This window comes from Halichoeres trimaculatus, unplaced genomic scaffold (genome assembly GCF_033239565.1).
Source record: "Halichoeres trimaculatus isolate MK-OKI-2021-1 unplaced genomic scaffold, fHalTri1.1 fHalTri1_scaffold_2, whole genome shotgun sequence".
Lineage (NCBI taxonomy): Eukaryota > Metazoa > Chordata > Actinopteri > Labriformes > Labridae > Halichoeres > Halichoeres trimaculatus.
Genome location: NW_027437180.1, coordinates 37,978,197 through 38,001,589, shown reverse-complemented (window position 1 = coordinate 38,001,589; position 23,393 = coordinate 37,978,197). Strand labels below are relative to the sequence as shown.

General features: G+C 40.7%; 1 protein-coding gene across 1 annotated transcript; it reads right to left on the bottom strand.

Annotated features, from left to right (window-relative positions):
• Positions 1-206: 206 nt before the first annotated feature.
• Positions 207-19,690, bottom strand: slc22a7a (solute carrier family 22 member 7a). Its single transcript, XM_074698875.1, has 10 exons — positions 19,325-19,690; positions 17,202-17,305; positions 11,633-11,787; positions 7,251-7,419; positions 7,045-7,168; positions 6,807-6,916; positions 6,423-6,637; positions 6,171-6,279; positions 3,078-3,284; positions 207-358 (listed from the first exon to the last, which is right to left on the bottom strand). Exons 1-10 carry the CDS (start codon positions 19,688-19,690, stop codon positions 271-273), a joined length of 1,647 nt encoding a protein of 548 aa, XP_074554976.1. The 3' UTR covers positions 207-270.
• Positions 19,691-23,393: the final 3,703 nt, after the last annotated feature.

Genomic DNA, 23,393 nt, shown 5'->3' with positions numbered 1-23,393 from the left:
ACGAGCTGTGACACGGCTGTGTAGCACCTGAAACTCACAGTCATTAGATTGACAGCCGAGCATCATCAGCAGCTCGTCTTTACTGAGGGAAACACTACAGGGACAACCTCTACCGTACGCCAGCTCCGTACACACAACACCTTCCTATTCTGACACAAATTTGATGTCAAAACGAAAATCAAAAAGCACCGATCCACCCGCTGCAGACTGCAATCCTCTGCTCTGCCTCCAGGAGGAAACGCTGGTCTCGCCGACTCATCCCGCAGCTCGTCAGTCGTCCTGGGCGTCTGTCGTCTCTTTGGAGTTTAGCTTCATCAGTTCGATCTTGGCGTCTCCGTCGGCGTCACACTGTCGATGTCTTCAAACACAGAAGAGGAAACAAGAGGAGCCTTTAGAGTTTCTCAACTTGTGATATCACAAGATGCACATTACGAAAAGTGACATCACAGTGTTATCAGACTCATTTTTCAAGGATGATGTTCATATATAAAGCCTGAGTGGTCTAAGGTTAAGCATCTGCTTAGGGCCCTGCTGCCACCAGGGGGCCCCCAAGAACAATTAATAGAGTAAAAAAAAATATGTTTAAATATTTTTCCTCATGTATGAGTGATAACTTCTATACAATATATATATATATATATATATATATATATATATATATATATATAAACCCTAGTGATTCTTACAGTCTCTAACATGTCAAAGCTCCACTCCAATGGGAATGAGTGCCCCCTGCTGTGCAGTGTGCACTGAGCATCCAGCAGGAAGTTAAAGACAAAACAATACCAAATAAAACGGCCTGATCCTTCAAGGGCAGAGAAAAGACAGAGGAAGAAAGTGGATCAGGAGAAACACCAAGCTAAAGGTGTGTTAGCATGTTATGCTAATGTAATGTCTGGTGAAGATGTTGGTGTAGCCATTATAAGCAAATCAGCTCGCTAGTTGGAATGAGAGCAGTCATTAAGATAAATGTTCATGCTAACCTGTTTGTATTTGAGTAATGCTAAGCTTACATTCAGTTGATGTTTTGGCTTTTGTTTTAGCCCTTAGCTCTTGTTTGAGCTATTAGCTTGCGGTTTAGACTTTAGCTCAGATTTTGGCTTTTAGCAAATGTCTCAATTTTTGACCTGTTTTTAACCGTTTAGCTCATGTTTTAGCCCAGAGCTTTAGCCTTTAGCTTGTGGTTTAGCCTTTAACCTACTGTTGAGCAATTAGCTTTAGCATTTGGCCTGTGTTTGAGCCATGAGCCAGTGTTTCAGCCTTTAGTTCATAACTAAGCCTTTAATAACCTTTAGCCTACCTTTTAGCCCTTAGCCTGTGTTTGTGTTTAATCGTTAGCTTGTGGTTTAGCCTTTAACCTACTGTTTAGCAATAAGCTTGTGTTTTAGCATTTAGCCTGTGTTTAAGTCTTGAGCTTGTGGTTTAGCCTTTGACCCAATTTGTTGCAATTAACTTGTGTTCTAGCCTTAAGCTAGTGTTCCAGCCTTTAGTTCATATTTTAGCTTTAAGCAAATGTTTTAACCTTTTACTTTTTAGCCATTAGTTCATGGTTTTTCCTTTAGCGTATGTTTAAGCCTTTAACCTGTGCTTTAGCATCTAGCCTATGTTTTAGCCGGTAGCTTGTGGTTTAGCCTCTAGCCTGTGTTTAAGCCTTAAGTAAGTGTTTCACCCTTTAGTTCATATTTTAGCTTTTATCAAATGTTTTAACCTTAAGCCTGTCTTTTAGCTACTAGCTAATAGTTTTGCCTTAGTCTATGTTTAAGCTTTAGCAAATGTTTTAACATTTAACCTGTGTTTTAAACTTTAGCCTATGTTTTAGTCATTAGCTTGTGGTTTAGCCTTTAACCCCACTGTTGAGCAATTAGCTTGTGTTTTAGCAATATAGCCCCTGTTTACTTTTGAGCCAGTTTCAGCCTTTAGTTAATAATTCAACTTTAAGCAAATTTTTTAGCCTTAAGCTTGTCAATTAGCCATAAGCTCATGGTTTTGCCTTTAGCCTATGTTCAAGCCTTAACCTGTGCTTTAGCATTCAACATGTGTTTTAGCTGTTAGCTTGTGGTTTAGCCTTTGACCCAATTTGTTGCAATGAGCTTGTGTTTTAGCATTTAGCCTGTGTTTCAGCCTTCAGTTCCCATTTCAGCTTTTAGCAAATGTTTTAACCTTTAGCCTGTCTTTAAGCCTTAAGCAAATGTATTAAGCTTTAACCTGTGTTTTAGACTTTAGCTTGTGGTTTAGCCTTTAACCCACTGTTCAGCAATTAGCTTTTGTTTAACCTTGAGCTAGAGTTTCAGCTTTTAGTTCACATTTTAGTCTTTAGCTTGTTTTTAGCGTTTAGCCTGTCTTTTAGCCACTAGTGCTGTAAATCGATCCGGTCCTGGACGACCAGATCAGGAAGCTAAAAAGTAGCATTTAGGAATAACCTGTAATATTGTTGCTGATAATCTTATTTTAAAGCGTGGATTAGGATCAGGCAGATATCTAGTAGAGACTCAGTCTCGTTACCTGAGCTTTAGCTTCATACTTGAGGATGATTCTTTCTTCCTAAAAATAGACTTCAAAGATTTTAAACCCAGTTTAATGTTTCCCGGAAAGCGCTCTCTAACTCTCATATAACTGGAAATTAATAACATCAAGTTGGAAGCAAACAAGTGAGACAGGGCCAAAAATGTTTTTTATTTTTTACCCGACAGCCTCCTTATTGAGGACAACACAAACCTCATGAAGCGTGTAATTCTGTTAACGTTAGAGGCTGGTTGAGGGACAAAGCCCGCTGTGTTCAGATGTCCGTCAGACGACGGTTAGAAAGCTCCGATCAGAGCGACCGGTCATTAAACCAAAGTATATCAAAACTAAACGTGTCCAATTGAAGATAACTTGATTTCGGCTTTTAAGAGTTTTGCTGTCTGTTGAATTTCCCTGGAAATGTTTGACGTATTTATTCTCGGTCCACCTCGTCGTGACATTTTCACTCCTCCACAGATTCATGCGGTCTGTGCTAAACGCTGTGGCCTTAAGCAGATTTATGACCGGGTTTGTCTGAAGATGTTTGTTTGAAATATTAAAGACAGATACTCCACCTCCCCTCCTCCACGTCAAAGATGTTTTCAGGCAGCCGGACGTTGAGCGTCTCCGGGAGCATGAACACTAAGCTCCCGCTGATGATCCCCGTCCCGGCGAAGATCAGCGGTGGCAGAAGAAGCCAGACGTCCTCCAGCAGCATGACGAGGGGCGCCAGCGAGCTCCCGATCCGACAGAGGCACGAGGTGTATCCGATCCCACATTGCCTGTCAGACAACACAAAGAGCAACGTCACACCTCCACTCACAGGGCTCCCAGCGGGACCAGAGTCCAGGGCTAGAGTCAAGGACCACAGTCCAGAACTTTGGAGCAAATCTAGGGAGGTGTTAATCCAGTTTTTGGCCGTCTTCCTGTAAGCACAGATTATCTGGATCCATCATGATGTAATAAAAACTACTGGCAGAGTTTGAAGTCCTCTGTGGAAAAAATGTTTGAAAAGAATTAAAAATAATTCAACAAATCAAGTTAATTCTTTCTGAGAGCCGTGCAGCTGGTTCAGTGGTTCAACAGCGCGTACGGAGGCATTCCTGAATCTATCAAATCTAACTTTGGAAAGAACAGTTTCTTCATTCATTTCCTGCACAAAGTCACAACATGCACAAAAAGCTTCTTTTTTATTTTTATGTTTTCTATTTTAACAGGGTTTATATAAAGCTGTGTGATAAGGAAGCAAACAAGCTGCCTTCATCAACCAAAACCAATTACTGCAATTGGGGTTTAAAAAAAAAACATTGCTAGCAGAAATGTTGGTTTCCTTTTAGAGCCGATAGCTACTAAGTCTATAAGCTAACATAATACTTTATGAAAATAACCCTGTTTGAGATAAAGATATAATTTTTGCTAGATAAAACTACAAAATGTTTCCTTTTTAACACTTTTCAGCTAACAGTAGGATGTCAAATTCTTATAAAGAATGAAAGGATAAAAGTAAATGAATAATAGCTAAAATTCACAACTGCTATCAGACATATCGGCTACCGTTAGCTATTGCTGAATAACAAACAGCCGCATCAAATATTAGCCTGTGGTTTAGCCTTTAACCATATTTGTAGCAATTAGCCTGTGTTTTAGCCTTTAGCTTGTGCTTTAGCCTTTAGCTTGTGTTTTTTAGCCTTTAACCCATTGTTGAGCAATTAGCTTGTGTTAAACCTTGAGCTGGAGTTTCAGCATTTAGTTTATATTTTAGCTTTTAGCAATAATTTCATCCTTTAGCTTGCCTTTTAGCCACCAGCTCTATGTTCTGCCTTTAAAAATGTTCAAACCTTTAACCTGTGTCAAGCGGTTCGCCTATGTTTTATCCTTAAGCTTGTGTTTAAACCTTTAGCTAGTGTTTTAGCCTTTGGCCTGTGTTCAACCTTTAGCTGGAGTTTCAGCCTTTAGTTTATATTTTAGCTTTTAGCAATTTTTTTTTAGCATTTAGTCTGTCTTTTAGCCACTAGCTCATGGTTTGCCTTTAGCAAATGTTTTAACCTTTAACCTGTGTATAAACAGCTACATCAAATGTTAACCTGACACTGCATTTACCCACACTTCACATTACAGATTTTACTAGTGCCAAAATTTAAGAAGTGGGGGACATTTCATCAGTCACTTTTCAAGGATAGGAATTCACTGCTAAGATACTGTATGGTTACATTTAAGAACGGCACCTAATTAGTAAGAGTTCAGTATGAGGACTAAGGCTTGATTGAGTTTGGTAGTTGACCTGAGTCATAAGGGCTAAGCATGAAACCTGGGGGATTAGGGTGAAGTATAAAACTTTTGTGGTAAAGGTTAAGCATAAAAACCAGGGTGGTTAGGGTTGAGCACAAAACATTTGTGGTAAGGGATTAAACATAAAACATCTGTGGTTAGGGTTAAGCATACAACCCAAGTGATTTGGGCCAGAAATAAGGCTGGATTGGAAAGGTTTAGGCATAAAACCTGAGGGGTTAGGGTCATGTGTAGAGCCCAATAGCTTAGAGGATTGGCTAGGGGTTGGTATAGTCTCAAAGTCAATGTAAGCTTTATTTAGATAGTAAATTTAAAACAGCCATTGGTCTACCAAAGTACTTGTTAAACCTGATTGTTTAGGGTTAAGTAAACTCAAGTGTTTAGGGTTAGTCATACATGTCATATGTGGTTCAAGTTAAGGTTTAGGTGGTGAGAATTGGACCCAGTGTTCAGCGGCCCATAGCTCAGAGGTCATTATTAACATTTACCATATTTTAACCCCTTATTAATTGACAATTATATTACAAAAATGTTGTGTTTTTGCATTCTTAAAGATGATACATTGAGTCTTTGGGTTTTTCTGGGTTTTCTTGTGTTTAGGTCTTTTTGTGTTTCTTTGTGGTTCTGTGTTCCTTGGTTTGTCTCCTTGTGGTTTTGATTTGGTTTTTATCTTGATTGTGTCTTTTTGGGATTATTTGTAACGTTTCTGTGTAATGTATCTAGTCTCTCTCTAGTCTCTGCTTGGTTCTCCTTGTGTTTTCCTTGTGGTTGATTGCCCCTCATGTGTTTCACCTGTGTCTTGTTTTTCACCTGTGCTTGATTACCCTTCAGTGTAGAAACTCTCTGTGTTTCCTTGGTTCTCTGTGGGTTCATTATTTGCGGTCTGCTGTTTCCTCATGTCTCGCGTCTTCAGTGCCTCTTGTTTATTCCTGTAAGTTTTTCTTGTGTTTTTGTTTCTTTCCTTTTGTTAGCCTTGATGAGTTTTGGTTTTTGAGTTTAGTTAAAATAAAAGTTTTTTTAGTTTCAATCTGCATTTGGGTCCAACTCCTTTGTTTTTTCCTCGCGTGTCATGACAATAGTTGTTAGAACTTAGTTTTATATATTATATCTATGAGAAGTTCACCCTCTGACCAAAACACTGTGACATGGGGTGCATTTGATACACTCCTTAGCATGTGTAGAATATGAATCAATAGCAGTATACAAAGGTAATTTCATCTGCATCTGGACCTGACGGAGTGCTCCACAAGTTTGCGACAACAGGTATCAAGGGGTTAACAGTCAATCGAAACTTCCCTGCTTGTTTCAGTTGGAAACTTTAGGATGAATATCTGCATCAGCAAAGGGCTCTTCTGTGGAGCCTTATTTTAGTGCCTTACCTCAGGACTGTTGGGAAGAGTTCGGCAGTGTAAAGGAACGCCGTGGTGAACGCTGCCTCCGAGAAACCTTTGGACACGACCGCGATGCACATACGAACCATGGAGTACTCTGAAAATTACACACGTGTCAGCTTGATGCCACTTCTGTCTTTTCATTTCAGACTTTTTAAAACATAGCTGAGGTGAATGAGGGGTTCAAAAAACCTCCACTGAAGGTTCATTTTTGTGTGAGGAGACAGGAAGTTCACTCACCGAAAGGTATGGCCGTGTTGATCCCGATCAAAGCTCCCGTTGTGATCAGAAACCACGCCTGGCCGTTCCTCCGACCGATCCAGTTCAGGACGAAGAAAGTGAAGATTTTGGCGGGGGCTTCAATGGCGCCGTAGATGAACTGTGTGAGGTAGATACTGACGCCAAAACCGGAGATCCTGAAGCTGATCCCGTAGTACAGGAAGGCCACGGCAAACCTGCAGATACAGACACCATGTCTTTGAAGCCTTCATCCCATCCGACATATTTAGAGTCTTAAGCTTCAAACATGAATGTGAATGAAAGCTTTTCATTTTTCTGTTTTTAGACACCAAAATATGGAACGACTACAGGAAGTGTTGTAGAGGTCAGAGAGTGACTGAGTACCAGAACAATCCCGAGCAGAGGGTGATCTTTCTCAGCTGAGGTGTTCTGACCAGATCCAGGTAGGAGTGGGTCTTCTCTGCCACCTCTGACACCGTCACCTTCGCCAGAGTCTGAAGGAACAGAAACAGGGTGATTGCTCAGTGAACACACCCTGAACCAAACCCTGCTCCTCACACTGAACCAGGGGCCTCTGGTTTTGTATCTATAGTATTCATTAATGGGAAGTGTCCAGGTGTACCTCAGAGTCCAGTTTGGATGTGTACTCATTCTTCCCGTTGACTTTGGCACATTGCACCAGGTACTTCTTGGCCTCCTCTATTCTGCCGTTAGCCAGCAGCCAGCGTGCCGACTCCGGCAGCCACCTGAGTTCAAACATGGAAAACCCTTTTGAGAACCCAGAGCCAATAAGATTTGAGCTTTAACGCCTTTCAGCATCCACCTTACCACCAGGCGATGATGGCAGCAGTGCAGGGCGCCGTTACCGCCAGCGTCAGGTGTCTCCAGTCTCGTATGAAGTAGGCCATCAGAGCCAGGAGCATGTTCCCTGCGCTCCACGATAGACTCATGACGGTACCAGTGAAGGTACGGTGTTTCACGTCCGTCCACTCGATACCTAACCAGAAACGAAATACTTTAATACTTCAAATACAGACACAGTTGGTTACAAACAAAAACACGTTCAGTGAAGTTATTCCTCAGTGTTTTATGTCTGAACCACTTTATTACTTCATTTTCTGCCCTCAGATTTAGTGTTGTTCATCTTTATGCTGATGATTATGGTGTAAGGAAGCTGTCAAAAAGGACGTATGCGAAATTAATGATTCGTATTTTTAATTTCAAAAATTTCTGTGTCAATAAAGTTATTTCACACAAAAATCTGCTGTGTTACGCAAGTCTGTGAAACTGGGTACAGTTGAATACAACTCAACTTTCTACGACTACGAATTCTTCCCTACGAGTACGAATCCAAGATTACAAGTACGAATGAAAAAAGTGCTGAAATGACGTCACTGAGGTCACAGGTCACACGAAAGCATTTGATCTCCTCCAACTGCGCATGCCCAAGCCACAGAGGTAAACATGGAGCGGAATACGGACGGAGACAGCCTCCCGGGTGCCTCCAGCTCCAGAGAAACACAACAGGTAACGTTTATCATCGTTTAGATTGTATATATAGGTATTTTAGAGTCACAAACTTTTGGCTTTAATGAACAAGCTAAAGACTCGTCTTGTCTGCAAGAGATTGCGGAGTGGGAGACGTGGATCATTCAGCCCAGAGAGGTTACTGTGGAGAAAAGGGAGTTTGTACTCTCCATGAAACAACTAAAAAGTCATTTATCGCATATCACAACTAGTCCGAGCTGGTTAAATAAGGCAAAAATTAAACCAGCATAGACCTCTTTGACAAACAAAGGCGGCGGTTTAACAGTCAAAACAGAGATAGACAAGACGAGTCTTTAGCTTGCTTGTTAAAGCAATACGTTTGTGACTCTAAAATACCTATATTTACAATCTAAACGTTATGATAAACGTTACCTGTTGTGTTTCTCTGGAGCTGGAGGCACCTGGGAGGCTGTCTCCGTCTGTATTCCCCTCCATGTTTACCTCTGTGGCTTGGGCATGTGCGGTTGGAGGAGATCAATTGTGACCTCAGTGACGTCATTTCAGCACTTTTTCGATTCGTACGCGTAATCTTGGGTTTGTACTCGTAGGCTAGGATTATTGTAGGGAAGAATTCGTAGTCGTAGAAAGTTGAGTTGTATTCATAAGACTTTGCACTCGTTTAAAAGCAACTGTAACCTGAACTCAGTTTCACAGAGTTACGTATATGACAGCAGATTTTTATGTGAAATAACTTTATTGACACAGAATTTTTTGAAATTAAGAATACGAATCATTAATTACGCATACGTCTTTTTTGACTAATCATTAATTACGCATACATCCTTTTTGACAGCTTCTTTACACCATAGATGATCAACTGATCTCTATTCCTAACAATGATAAGTAATCCAAAGTTTGTCACAGTCTAAAAACTTTCATTGAATGACAGGAATTTGGCTGATTGGTCAGCTGTTGTGAAAGTTTCCCAATATGTGAATCTTAAGATTAACACTGAACTTGCCTCAGTGTTTTAAATTTATTATGATAGTCAATGGCCTTGTATTGACTCTGTTCTTCTCTTAAACTGCTGAGGTGCTCTTGAAGTTGGGGGTTGTAGATGGTAGAGAAAGAGGTTCAGTGACAGTGAGAACATGTAAACAGCGATGTAACCAGTAACAGCTGTTTCTGGTTGACAAAAAAAGATCTTACCTTACAATAATCTCTGTAGCCATCCTTTTCCTAATGCTGTCAGATTGGTCTTTGGATTGGTAATGAGGTGCCGAATTTTGTGGAGGTTGAGCTGATGAAATGAAATGTTGTGTTATGTTGAATGCTGTGTTTGTGAAATGTTGGGTCGTGAATGTGTGGTGCAAAAGGTTGTTGTGAAATGCTGCGTTTCGCTTGTTGTTGTGTTATTTGAGGTGTTCTTTTATGTGAAGTATTATGTCGTGTGAAGTGCAAAAAGTTGTGTTGTGATAAGCCGTGTGTTATATGCTGTGTTGTGTCATTTCTAATTTCGTGTTGTGTTAAATGGTGTATTTTGTGAAATGTATGATGACGTTATGTATTGATGTTGTAGGTGTTGTAGGTGAAATGTGTTGTATTTATTATTGTGTTATTTGAAGTGTTGTGTTATGTAAAACATTGTGTTGTGCGAAATGTTTGGTGCAAAAGTTTTGTTATGTTAGAGGTTTTTTGTGAAATTTGAAGCAATGTTAAATGTTGTGTTTTATTGTTGTGTTGTATAGACTGTTGTAGGTGAAAAGTTGCTCAATGTTCTACATTGTATTGTGCAAAAGGTTGTGTTATGTTTGAATTTGTATTATGTTAAATGTTTAATGTGAAATGTTGTGTAATGTGAAATATTGTGTAATTTATAGTGTGTGTGTGTGTGTGAGCGTGTATGCGATGTGTGCAAAAAGTTGTGTTATACTAAATGGGTATATAAAGTGTGTGCTGTGAAAAGTTGTGTTTTTTTATGTGTCATATTTTGTGTTGTGTTTACATTTGTTTTGTGAAGTTTGGTGTAGATTAAAGTGTGTTATGCAAAATGTTTTATGTTGAATGTGTTATAGGCAATGTTGAGTCAAATGCATTTGTGCAACATGTGATGCAGAAAGTTGTGTTTTGTTAAATGTTGTGTTGTGTGAAATGTTGCATGATGTAAGATGTTGTGTTTTGTACAGTTTTGTGTTATGTCATATGTGCAATGTTCAGTATTGTGTCAGATAATGATATTTTTTTATATGTTGTGTTATGAAAATTGTTGTGTTTGGTAAATCACGTTTTGGAAACGTACTGTCTGAAATGTTGAGTAATGTGAAACATTCAAATGTTTTGTTTGAAATGTTGTGTTTTGTGAAATGTTCAAATTTGTACATTTTTGTGTTTAAGTGAAAGTATTCTAAGCAGTGTTGTGTAAAATGTGTTTTATGAAATGTTCACATTTGTACATTTTTGTGTTTAAGTGAAAGTATTCTAAGCCGTGTTGTGTAAAGTGTTGTTTTTTTGTGAAATGTTCACATTTGTACATTTTTGTGTTTAAGTGAAAGTATTCCAAGCCATGTTGTGTAAAATGTTGTGTTTTGTGAAATGTTCACATTTGTACATTTTTGTGTTTAAGTGAAAGTATTCTAAGCCGTGTTGTGTAAAATGTTGTAGCAAGCAAAAGGATTTTTGTAAATTGTTTTTTATTTTTATTTTTTTTTTCAATGTTTCATTTTAGAAATGTGTAGCGTGAGATGTTGTGTTTGGTGCATTTGAAAAATTTGTGTGATGTGAAATGATTTTTTTGCTTTTTTAAAATATAATTTGTTAAATAATTTGTGAAAGGTGTTTTGCGAAATGTTTTATGTATAATGTTGTGTTATAAGCAATGTTGTGTGATGTCGAACTTGTTTGTGAAATATGTGGTGCGATGTCAGGTGAACTTCTGTTTTGGGAAATTTTTGGTTTTGTTAGATGACTTTTGTGAAACCTGTTGGGCAAAATGTCATTGAGTGCATCATTGTGTTTTGTGAATTGCTGTGTTTTGTCAAATGTGCAGGTTTCAAAATGTGCTTTTTAAAGTATTGTGTTTTGTAAAATTTGGTGTTTTGTGAAATTTGGTGTTTTGTGTGTTTATGTCATGTGAAATGTATATTTTTGAAACAGTGGTTTTGCTTTCATAAATTTTGCGGGATATGAAATGTGTGTCGTGAGATGTTGTGGTATGTGTAACATTGTGTTGTGTAATTTTGATTTATGTCTAATGTATTTTGCAAAATGTTTCCTTATGTCAAATTTTGTATTTTGTAAATTGTTTGAAATTTGTATGTGAGATGTATTGTGTGAAATGGTGTTGTGTGTGTGTTTTTATGTATTTAAGATGTGTTTTGACCTTCAGGGTCTCTGTTCTCGTTACTTTGTTGACAGATAATCAGTGGTCAATCAATCAGTTTGATCATGTTTTATTTATTAAGCCTGAAATCACAACAAAATGAATCTTTTAACACTTTACACTGAAAGTTCACGACTGTACTCGGTCGTACGAAACAAAACATTTTTACAAGAGGAGATGATTCAATTATTAATTCAGGAAACAACAACAAAAAAATCAAAATAAGATGATTCAGCTGTGAATTAAATGTTAGGAAACAGTGACAAGACGTTTCTGTTTGACGGACATTTAGAAATGATAAGTAGATCTCTACCCATGAGGACTAAAGTGTTTGTGTTCTTACCAAGGACGACGCCAATGATGGACAGCCCGCTGAGTGCCACGCCACACAGCGCTCGAGAGACTGCAAACATGACGTAGGAGGTGGAGAAGGCGGAGGTGACTCCCAGCATGCTGGAGAAGAGGAGCGCCACGAGGAGCATCGACTTCCTGCCAAACCTGCAGCGGACAGGTGAAAAAACAAAAACATCACTTATTTCTCCTTCCTTTCAGAAAACGTCTTCGTAATCAGGATGTCATTTCAGGAACAAAGCCTTTTTCTCAGCTGCTCTGGGCCCTGTTCTACGAAGCAAGTTCAGTCTAGCGAGATAGCCTTGGAGCTACCTCGCTGAACTGAGTGCGGTAGCCGGCAGTCTCCCTACACTTTTTGACGACGCTGGTTATCAACCTCATAAGTGGATCCAGCTAGGCAGTGAGCGCGTGCACGCATATAAGGCGCAGCCCGCTGCATCTGACCAATCGGGAACATGAAGCAGTCTGGGGCGTCAGAGCAGGCCGGAGAGAGAAGGACCGCATACTTCACACAGGAGGAGCAGGAGGTGATCATGAGGAAGAATGACGAGCTGAAACATGTAATTAACGTTAAAAGCAGCACCGTCGCCGCTGCTAAAACACGGAAGGAGAGCTGGCAGAAAATTGCTGACAGTCTAAAAGCGTAAGTGTAGTGGTGTAGTGCAAATAAAATATTTTGTGCCATTATCATCCTGAAATAGCACTGTTCACCATGCACTTTTACTGTAACATGCACCATACCTAATTTATTTCTTAGATGAATTTATTCATTTGTTCATACCTATCGTGTTTACATTTTTTGTGTGATATGTAGCCCACATGAGCCCTACATGAATTCCTGTCACAATTTTAATACGGGCGATAAAATATTGTCATAGAACAGAAGTGTTGGCATTGTAGATCTTATAACGGCAATGAGAGTTCTTCATTCCCTTTAACTACCTGTAGAAAGTGTCATATACTACCAACCCCTCCCTGGAAAACCGGTACCTTTCATAAAGGTGGTCATCCGAAAAAAAAGAGTGGGTCGGGCTCCGATGTCCACGGGATCCTCTAAGAACGGACGAGCCATTGTTTCGTGACGGCTCATTGGTCAGTGGGCGGGGTTTTTATGGTCCGCGAGTTCAATCTGGTACCTAACCTGCCCTGGAGCAGGTTAGCCGTTCAGCGTAAGTTGCCATGGAAACTTGCCTCGCTGAGGAGTGATCCCGTGTCGTAGAACAGGGAATCCGAAACCTATCCTCAAAGCTACCTCACTAGGCAGTAATCCTGCTTCGTAGAACAGGGCCCTGATGTTGGGGACAGAAAACAACACAAATTCTTGAAACATTTGATTTGGTGTTTTTCCGCCTCTGCATTTCTCAGACAACATCCAGACAACCAATCAGCCACTGCTGGGGTCACATGTGTTTCAAACCCTTGCTGAAAAGATGACTTGGACTTGTCATAAACAGCTGAAAATATTGTGACGTGAGACCCGACTGGTGGAGGATTAACTCTGTATGTTGAAAGTAGGGAACAGAAATTAATCCATCTCATGAGTCTTGCCTCATACGTCTTACTGTACGGAAAGTACGGGTGTAAATCTACTTTAGGCTTGAAAAGTACAAAAATTCATTTATGGCGCAGGGGGATATTTAATAACTGGATTATGTTTATAGAGTTATGAACAAAAAGCATTTTATTATGAAAGATTTTTCCATTCGGTTTATGAGTTCGTGGAAGAATTTGGTTGTTTTTGTTTGTTACGACCTGAAAGCACCTTTCGTACCCAGGAAGCATCTTCAGCTTCACGCTAACTGTGTTTCAAGGTCTCAGAGTGTTATGACACAAAAGTTGTTTTTTTGACTTTTAAGTAACTGATTTATCCGTCCCCGGCTCCTTTAGATCAGCGCGAGCCACTAAGATTAAATTATTTTCAGACTAAAACTTATTATTAGTGTGTGTGTGTGTGTGTGTGTGTGTGTGTGTGTGTGTGTGTGTGTGTGGGCAGAGATCCAATCATGTGGAGATACAGTATCTAATAGTCAATGAAGTGAGCTTGTTAAGTAACTGACATTTTGGGTTATTCAATATAGTCATATGCACAATCTGCAGACGTCTTACGCACACACACACACACTCACACACTCCTGCACACACACGTTTGTGTCAGCAGAGCAGCAGCTGACTTGAAAGCTGAAGAGCACATTGTGTGGCCCTGTAGTTTGAGGTGCTGAAGCTGTTCAAAGAGATATTCCTAAACCCTGAAAACCAGGCAGAGATCAGAACAGAGCGGCTGATTCAGGCGCCGCTCGCATCGCTCCGGGGCTTTTCTCACAAAGAGCAACTTTTTTTTTTTTTAAATGTGATCATTTGGACCCGTGACTGTGGCTCACACAGCTACGGATGTTTTTCTTTTTAAAGGTTCGGTTTGTTTTTCACACTTTAAAAAGACAAAATGCTGTTCTCCCAGCATGCTTCAGTGCTCCGAGAACAACAACAAAGAGGTTTCAATAAATTTTTCTGAGGGACGGAAAAAGAGGGTGGATGTGAGGGCAAAGAGGCCAAAGACTGGACTCAAACTCAGACCCAAGGGGTTCTCAGACTCTTCAGCATGTGACCCTCAAAATTATACTGAACAAAAATATAAACACAACATTTTTGTGGAGAAACATGAACACACTAAAAAAAACAAACCCAAAAAATTAAATTCTAAGACAAAAGATGCAGCTCTTAAATGACTCTGCCAATTTCCTGTTTCCCTGTTTCAGTCACTTTAGACATCTTCAACAAAGAAAATTGTGAATTTTTTCATGTCTTTATATTAAATTTAATATCTATTTATTTTATAGTTTTACAAACAAGAAGGAAATAATTTTGAATAGTTTTCAGTTTTTGATGCAGTTTTGTGACCCCCTATCAGAGTTTTCTGAACTCCACTTAGGGAACCACTGGTCCCACGCCCTCTGGTGCGCTACACATCCTCAGGTCTGTTTCAGCCTGGTTAGTGAATATTTTTTGGCAGGAGGTGAAATCTTACACTGGGGGCAGGTATGTGTCGAAAGACTCTGTGTTATTATTCACTAACCATTTTCAACTTATTTGAAAATTTTATTCTTGAAATTCTACTTTTGGCTTAATTTTTTTAAATTATATTTTAACTCATGTGTATATGTATACTTTTGTTTCTAATGAAGAATCAAATGCTTAACATAAATTCAGTATTTTAAATAAGGTCTAATTTGGCTTTTTGAAACATTCATTTTACTAAATTATTTAAATCTGTTTTATTTTCAAGCATAAAAATGTGTAATAATAATAATAATAATAATAATAATAATAATAATAATAATGATTACATAATATGATAATATAATAAAACAAAATTTAATACATCTTTTTTTTTTTCATCTTTATTTGTGTGATAACCCAAAGTTATGTTGAGTATAATTTTTATACCATAAATTCTTTGTAAAATAAGTGAACTTATATTTTATGATTAAATTCAATTTTTACCTACGCTAATATTTTGTACTTTCTATATTTTAACATTTTTTTTAATGGGAGTATCTGTGACAAAAATGGGATAAATAAAGTATTTCTGATTATGATTCAGTTTAGTTTCACCTTCATTAATCTGTTATGAAGTTTCTTCCTATTTTTATCATTTGTATCATTTCTCATTTTAGCCGTCAGCATTTAAAATGCATTGTAATGGGTTTTTTTTTTTGCCTGTCATCGTTTTTAATAATCAGACGTTTATCATTTTGAATTATTCAACTTTTTTTTGTCATAATCAATTATTTCTGAACTGTTATCATGTTAAAAAGCTTTGTTTTAACAATTTATAATGTGAATAATAATCTCTACATGCTCCCTGTTGGCCACATCATACAGCATCATGGACTAAACTTCAACCGCTACGCCGATGACACCCAGCTCTTCATCTACACAAAACCATCACACCATCAAATATTCCATCTTAAAACTTGATAAATCTGACTCATTCTCTCCTGGATCTTTTGGTTTTTAAACTTGTGCATCCTTGCACCTGCTGGTCATGATATTTTTGCAGAGTCCCTGTCTCAGAACAACAGCCTGTTTTCAGCTCCGTGCAGATGCATTTTGCAGCTAATCCAAATGGGTTCAATAGTTTAATTAGCTTAAGAAGAAGGAGAATTTCCCCTGCACTTTAAGGAAATTTGTAATCCTCCAGTTTAGCACGAACATGAAAATAAATCAGCGTGGTTTTCACAGGACAGGAAGGGGGCCATAAACTGATAGTCTATGAAGTAACAGGAGCAGCTTGACAATTTTAGCGAGCGATGATAAAAGATACTTAACTCTGAGACGTCAGAGTTTCAGCTGGTTAATATACGTATATGTGTTAGTTTCATGCCATAAAACAACCATTTTCCTTGACCTATGCTGGTAGATCTCATATCCATTTAATGATAGAGGGTCAAATTTGACCTTTAACAGTATGTAAGGGTTCAAATAGTAAACTGTGCTTAATGGCATTGTGTTAAAAATGTGAAGGGCTAAGCTACAGCTGCTCATTTAGTTTTGGTCTACGCAGATGTTATTTGTAATCATGAAAAAAGAAAAAAAAATATTTCACAAAGAAGAAATGCAGAAAAAAATATTTTAAAAAGTCATAAATTTGTCTCATGATCAGAGAGTTTATGATTCTGCTTAAAGTCTGTGTGAGGACTATCCGTTCGGTGCAGTGACACCTGTGGTCAGAGTCGGTACTGTTTTCCTAAAATAAAGACTGTCGTGAAGACGTAACTTTTACCAAGACGTGTGTTTGTTTTGAAGAGCAGATCTTCTTTTTGTAGTTTAGCCTGAGCTTTAGCTAAAGTTTCTATGGGAGGATATCATAGACTTTTACATTTATAGTTTTCTTCCCATACTTTTTTTGTTTTTTGAGTCTAGACCAAATATAATATGGGAGGTGGTCAACACTGAAACTGTTCTCAACACCTTTTGTAACATAAAACATAAACTTTGTGGTTTCTCCAGGAGAAACAAAGGAGTAGTTATCCTTCAAAGGTGTACTTTGTTGTTAGGGCTTAGCTTGGACCAAATATACTGTGGGAGGCTGTCAACAAAAACAATTTCAGAGAATCCCTCTGTCCAATTTCTGAAGTCTGGTGTTTTTCTTGGAGAACACAAATGAAAATGTAATTTTTGGCAGCAAGAAGTGCCATAAATCGAAATAATCTATTTACTGAACGTCTTCAGAACAGAAATATTGCATTTCACAGATTTGTTTCAGCTTAGACTGAAAGAAATTGGAGGCAGTCAATAATCCAACATTTAGAGAATTTTGACCATTTTTTAGAATTCTGTTTTTCTTTTTGAATAAGACACAAAATTGAGTTGTTGAGGGTTAAATGTGTCATTTGTGAATCACATCATCAACATTCAAACAATCTCTCTGAAAATATATATAAGCTGTGTCTAAGCCTGGACCAAGACTAATATGGGAGTCTGTCAACACTGAAAGTGTTTTTCAACTGGCTGATGTGAGATTTTACCCTCGGTTTGGTCAAAGTGAGGGCTGAAGAACTCACTTGTCAGAAAGCTGTCCGAACAAAATGGCTCCAAACGTCACCCCCAGGAAGAAGTAGGTGGCGAGGGCTTGATTCAGCTGTTTGTCGTCACACACCAAGTCCCACTGCAAAGACACACACACACACACACGTGGGTTAAAACACTGAACACCCGACGCTGGCAGAAAAGGAACACCTCTGAGTCTGAAACAAGTGTGTCAAGTGCTTTTTAGCTAATGTTAGCATGTAGCACCAAGCTAAGCTAACAAAGAGGGTGCATTCTGTATACGCAGAGCCTTCCACTGGTACCAGCACCTGATTTAACACCGGTGCCTTCATTGTTTTGTAAGCAAGCAGGATATGACCATATTTGGGCAGAAGGGTGGGGCTCTGGGTGGACAGCTGGAGTCCCAAACCGAGGAGGTCCCTGGATTCCCACTTTGGAATGTAAAACCTCCAACCTGTTGACTCCAGGTCTGGCTCCGCTCATTATATCTGTTTGTTGTTAATACCAAGATAAATACCATCTGGTTGGGACGCACTTTGTTTTATTTTGAAAGTCTACCTGTGTTTTAATGTGGTTTCCAGGCACAGATTCCTGTTCTGCTCAGTCTGCTTTTTGTATACTGACGTGTCACTGTATTTAGGGTGTTTTTAACTCTCCCCTAATGCGCACAAAATAATTACATGCAAATTAGGTGGTGACATCATTTGGCAACTTTGAGCCAATAGCAACTGTCTTCACTGAGGAGTTGGCAATGCTGATTGCCTTGAATAGAAACCTTCCGATGTGGTGCTGTGACGGAGTGGAGACGCAACAAGTGATTACGCTTTGGGCTCAGCACTTTTGAGAGGTTTTGGGCTCGGACACGCCTGCTTTATGCTTCTGCATAGGATAGAGGTCTTCGCAGGGAACCTAATGTATCTCCTACACGTCTTAACGACTTGCACCGCAAGTTCCAGCATCGATCAGCTTAACTTCAGCCTTGTTTACGTCAAGCGGTTCAGTTCAGTTCCTCTCAGTATGGCACGCATTTTGTGGCGTTTCCCCAGATTACCGACCTGTAACGTCCCACTTTTTGGTTCCCCTTCTGTTGGGGTGTCAGTCATACTGATCTGACACCAGAAGGTGGAGCTAGCGACACCACAGTCTGTTGATTGGCGGAAAGAATGGTCACTTCCTGCAATAAAGGCTGATTGATTGATTGAATGTTTACATCTCCAGTCGACTTCCTGAAGAAGTTTGGAGTTGGAGAAGTTTTTCACTAACAGCATCAAACTTTGTCGCACTGCTATGCTGTTATGCCATTACGTAGCTGACGTGGCTATCGGCGTCCAGCTTACCGAACAAGAACGGCATGGTTGGCTGATCCGACTGATCCGGACCGGACCATTTCGTGGAAACGAGGCTTTGAACATTCAGAGTTCAAGAAGCAGGAAAAACAGATGACACTGCCCCCATGTGTTTGGGAGGAGTACTGCAGAGATGAGTTGAAGAAGACTGCAAATGAAAGACCAGCGAGTCGCCCCCTGCTGGACATCAGAGAGACAGCAGGTTTGATTTGCTCCCTTGTTGTGATCAGTGTGGCAGTGCGGGGATTGTTGAGCGTGTTTCAAAGCGCTGCTCTCCTTCTCTCCTGGGCAGAGTGGATTAGAAATGAACTGCCTCTGTTTAATGACCGGCTGAGTGTGTGTCACGCCGCTGGGAGACTTTTGATTCTTGGATGGTGGTGCCCTGTGCCAGCGTGTTTTTTGAGGTTCAGTTAACAATGAATGGAATCATGTGTTTGGCTCTGCGTTTGTTATTTAAGCAGATTATGAAGCTTGAAATCTGCTCGTTTACACTTCAGTTCACTGAAAACCAATTGTTGCTCTCCTCCAAAAACAAAGAGTGTCTCTGGGCTGAGGGAGCGGGCTGCGGCTTGTTGCTCCCAGCGTCATAACTGCATGAAGTGTGTGATAACCAGATCAGGATCAGACATCAGGAGGACTTCAGTCCTCTGACTGGATGAAAACACAACGTCTCAGAGCCACACACAGACACTGTCCACTCCCTGACCCTCTGCTGCACCTGTGCACCAGGTGAAACGCACGTCTCAGTTTGCAAACATCTTAAACCAAAGCATCACTTCACCTCGTCTTACCTCTGAGGCGGTCGTGGTGCTGAACTGTGATTGGTCGTAGATCCACCCGTGTGGACACGGAGCCGTCGTGTTTCCTTGGTCGAGGTCAGGGGTCAGCGGCGGATCGTACACCCTGCAGGAGCTGAAGGAACCGTCTTCCTGCCGGGGGATCCTGAGGGCCAGAGACCCGGGGTCGGCGCTGGGCGACACCCGGTCCCCGTCCTCGGGGCTGGTGAGGGCGCAGCGGTGAGGCGGCGTTGCAGACACAAAGTTGTGCAGGAGGAAGTGGAGCGGCAGGATGGCACGGGGGAGGCACAGGATCAGCAGGATCATGAACTGGAACCTGGAGAATCCGCCGACGTCGTCCAGGATCTCCTCAAACCTCATGGTGAAGACGTGTGTGTGTGTCTGTGTGAGTGTGTGTGAAGATCAGGCTCTGATGTGGCTCTGCCCGTCCGGTTGTTCCTCTGCGGCTCGCGCTCTGCCTGCCAGAGCTCAAACCTCCTGAGAGGGAGGTGCTTTCTGCAGACTGTGTGTGTGTGTGTGTGTGTGTGTGTGTGTGTGTGTGTGTGTGTGTGTGTGTGTGTGTGTGTGTGTGTGTGGATTCAGGATTTCTCGGTGTATTAAACTGGTCTTAGAGTGAAGTCTGACTGACAGTTTACTCCCTGACCTGCTGCAGAACCAGGACTTCCTCACAGGCTCACAAACACCAGATCTCTGCAGGAGGTCTGAGGTCCTGAGGAGACCCCCCTCTCTGAAACATCCCAGAACTTCCTCAGATCTGCTCTCCTCTTCAGTTTCTGTGAATTCGGTCTCAAATCAATGTTTTTGGAGCTGAACCCTCTTCCCCTAATGACACGTCCTGCTCTCACGCCGTCCCACTGACATGACAGTTCCCTCGATCCTGGGACTCTGCCAGACTCGGGTTCTGGGGGTCCTCATAGGTCTCCTTTCACTGCCTGATAATACCTCTGGTCTGAGTCAGAGGCCACCTGATGGTTTTCCTTAGGCCAACTCAAGGCCCTCAAACCCCCTCACTGCTGAAGACCACCAGGGGGTTTGAGGGCTCCTGAAGGCTTTCAAGTCCCCCCAAAGGTTGGAGCTGAAACCTCGGGTACAGGTAGCGGATTACTCCAATCTGAACCACAGACTGTGAAAAAAATGGACGTTAGCTTGGTTCAAAGTGAGGTCGCCATGTAAACTGCTCCCCCTGGTGGCCGGCTGCAGTATAGGTCAAAAACTCTATCTCCCCAGTCATTCCAGATGAGCTGTGGTCAAAGTTTAAAAAATAAAAACACATTGTTTATGTGCGATTTGATTAATGTGGCCCCTGCTCCGGCTGCAGCTGTGAGTGAGGAGGACTCGTCCGTCTGTGAGTGTGTTGGGTTTGCTTGTCATGGAGAAGCAGGTGGGCTGGGGATTAATACTTTTTTTCATGTCAGATTCAGGAAAATCGCTAGATTTGTCTGTAGTTGCTTTTTTGAGAAAAAAAATGTTGCTAGGGGGGTCTTAAAAGTTGGTTAATACAGCAACAAAGTTGCTAAGTAGGCAGCTGCACCTGTGACGAGGGTATTTTACCTTGAAAACCAATCAGTGGTACCAAATGTGGAGCCGCACTGCCCATTCTCCCCGAATATAATCCATCTTCAGTTCGTCCTCTGGCCACCTGGGGGCGCTCTTCTGTTGTTTGGGAGTGTTTCTCTTTTCGTAGCATCCTGTTGTTCCTGGGTCCTCCTCTGTCTGTCAGATTGGTTGGACGTGCGCTGATCTCGCCGTCTCTCGTGTTGCTCTGACTCTTAAAACTTGACTTGTTGATGAATCGTATTTTTCCAAACCTGCTCCTCTCTGATGTTTCTGTCCAGGACTCCAGCTGTGAAATTCTTCTTCATCCCTCGTCAGCTGATCCAGACGGCTCTGTGTGTCTGTGAAGAGGGAAATGATGCGGCTCTTTGATTTGATCTGCTCCTTTCACGCCTGTTTGGACCCGACTGTCTCAGCTGACCTCCTCTCTGAGCCCAGACGTGCAAACATCCTCTCCTCCTTTCTTCCAGCTCTGATTTCTCCTCAGATTATAACCTGACTCCCCGAACTACGTGCTGCACTACGGGAAGAAATCATGCTTTTAGTTTCACAAGTTCACGCAGTCTGTGATAAAAAGTTAAAAAGTGAAGTACTGGCCCTTTAAATCATCACCTCAGCGAGCAGCAGACCCTGTTGACTCATTTTCGCTTCATGTCTCCTTAATGACCCAAAACTGAGACTGTCTGATACCAGACGTCAGGAAGTGAATCAGAAAACACACAGATGTTCACAGAGCTTTGTTTGATATCAGTGGCTAACAGAACCGTTAGCGTTAATAAAAACAAACAACGCCAATGATCAGAACGTCTTCTGAAAACCCAACCCAGAAACTGAAACGACCTCCAAACTTCAGATCAAAGAGCCGCTTTCCTTACAAGACTTCTGATTGGCTCTTTCCTGCCAGCCCCTGTCACGCTGTTCAGCTGCTAGCATGTATGTAGTTCAGTGCTAGAAGCTAGCATGAAAGTGGCTCAGGTGAGCAGAGACGGACCAAATGGGGACCTGGTGGAAGTGAAACATGAATATCCCCATTGAGCTGAGACGGACACTAAAGTCTTGTGTGTTAGCCTTTAGCTTGTGTTTTAGCCTATAGCTTGTGTGTTAGCCTTTAGCTCATGTTTTCAGACTATAGCTTGTATTATGGCCTGTAGACTTTTTTTAGGATTAAAGCTTGAATTAGCTGTAAGCCAGTAAGTAAGCCTAAAACTCATGTTTTAGCCTTTAGCTTGTGTTTTCGTCTTTCACACGTGATTTAGCCTTTAGCTCGTGTTTTAGCCATTACTTAGCGTTAAAGCCTTTAGCTCTGGTTTTAGCATTAAACTCCTGGTTTAGACTTGAGCCAGTGGTTTACTCTTTAGCTTGTCTGCTCGCCATTAGCTGGTGTTTTAGCCTTTAGCTCTCGTTTTAGCTTTGGCTCATGTTTTAGCTTTTAGCTTGTCTTCTCGTCTTCAGCTCATGTTTAAGCCATTAGCTTGTATTTGAGCCATTACATTGAGTTTTAGCCATTAGCCAGTGTTTTAGTCTAAAGCTTTTTGTTTTTGTTTGTTTAGCTCGTGTTCTAGTCTTTAGCACAATGTTTAACCTTTAGCTTGTATTTTAGCCTTTGGCTTGTATTTTAGCCATCAGCCAGTGTTTTAGCCCTTAGCTTTTGTTCTGGCCTTTAGCTTTTGTGTTAGCTTTTGGCTTGTGTTTTAGCTTTTACTTGTCCTTTAGTCTTCAGCTCATGTTTAAGCCATTAGCTTGTATTTTAGCCTTTGACTTGTATTTTAGCCATCAGCCAGTGTTTTAGCCATTAGCTTTTGTTCTAGCATTTATCTCATGTTTTAGCCATTAGCTTGCGTTTTAGCCTTCATCTTGTATTTTAGCAATTAGCTTTTGTTTTAGCATTAAGCTTTTGTTTTAGCCTTTAGCTTTTGTTTTAGCCCTAAGCTTGTATTTTAGCCATTAGCCAGTGTTTTAGCCATTAGCTTTTGTTTTAGCCTTTAGCTTGTGTTTTAACCCTTTAGCTTACGTTTTAGCCGTTTGCTCATGTTTTAGTCTTTTGCTCATGTTTTTGCCATTAGCTTGTGTTTTTAGCCTTTCGTTTTTTTTTTTTTAGCTTTTAGCTTTTGTTTTAGCCTTTGGCTCCTGTGTTAGCCTTCAGCCTGTGCTCTGTCTCTCTCCTGTTTCTCTTTCTTCTGCTCTTCTGTTCTTTTTCTGTCTGACAGTGTCCACCATCACTACAAAATTAATCACAGAAATCTTTTTCAGCAGAGAAAGACTCAGATCTCTCTTCTCACTACTAAACTTCATTAGCCGGCATGGTTTGGAAGTAGCATTTAGGAATAACCTGTGTTGTTGCTGATAATCTCGTGTTAAAGTGTGGATCAGGATCAGGGAGATATCTGGAAGAGAAACTTTTTCCTGCTACTCAGAAACTCCTCACAGGAACTTTAAAGTGACAGATTTAACTACCGGTGTCTCATCAGAGATCCTCTGACTGATTCGTTATTATGTCCACAGGCCGTCC

What these genes read in the sequence shown, in the direction of transcription:
- slc22a7a (XM_074698875.1), bottom strand. Translation starts at nt 19,690, where the DNA reads ATGAGGTTTGAGGAGATCCTGGACGACGTCGGCGGATTCTCCAGGTTC. An exon ending in TTCGGACAGCTTTCTGACAA is followed by an intron (nt 11,788 to 17,201) that starts GTGAGTTCTTCA and finishes TGTCCGCTGCAG; the next exon opens with GTTTGGCAGGAAGTCGATGC. An exon ending in TTTGACGTGGAGGAGGGGAG is followed by an intron (nt 359 to 3,077) that starts GTGGAGTATCTG and finishes CTGTGTTTGAAG; the next exon opens with ACATCGACAGTGTGACGCCG.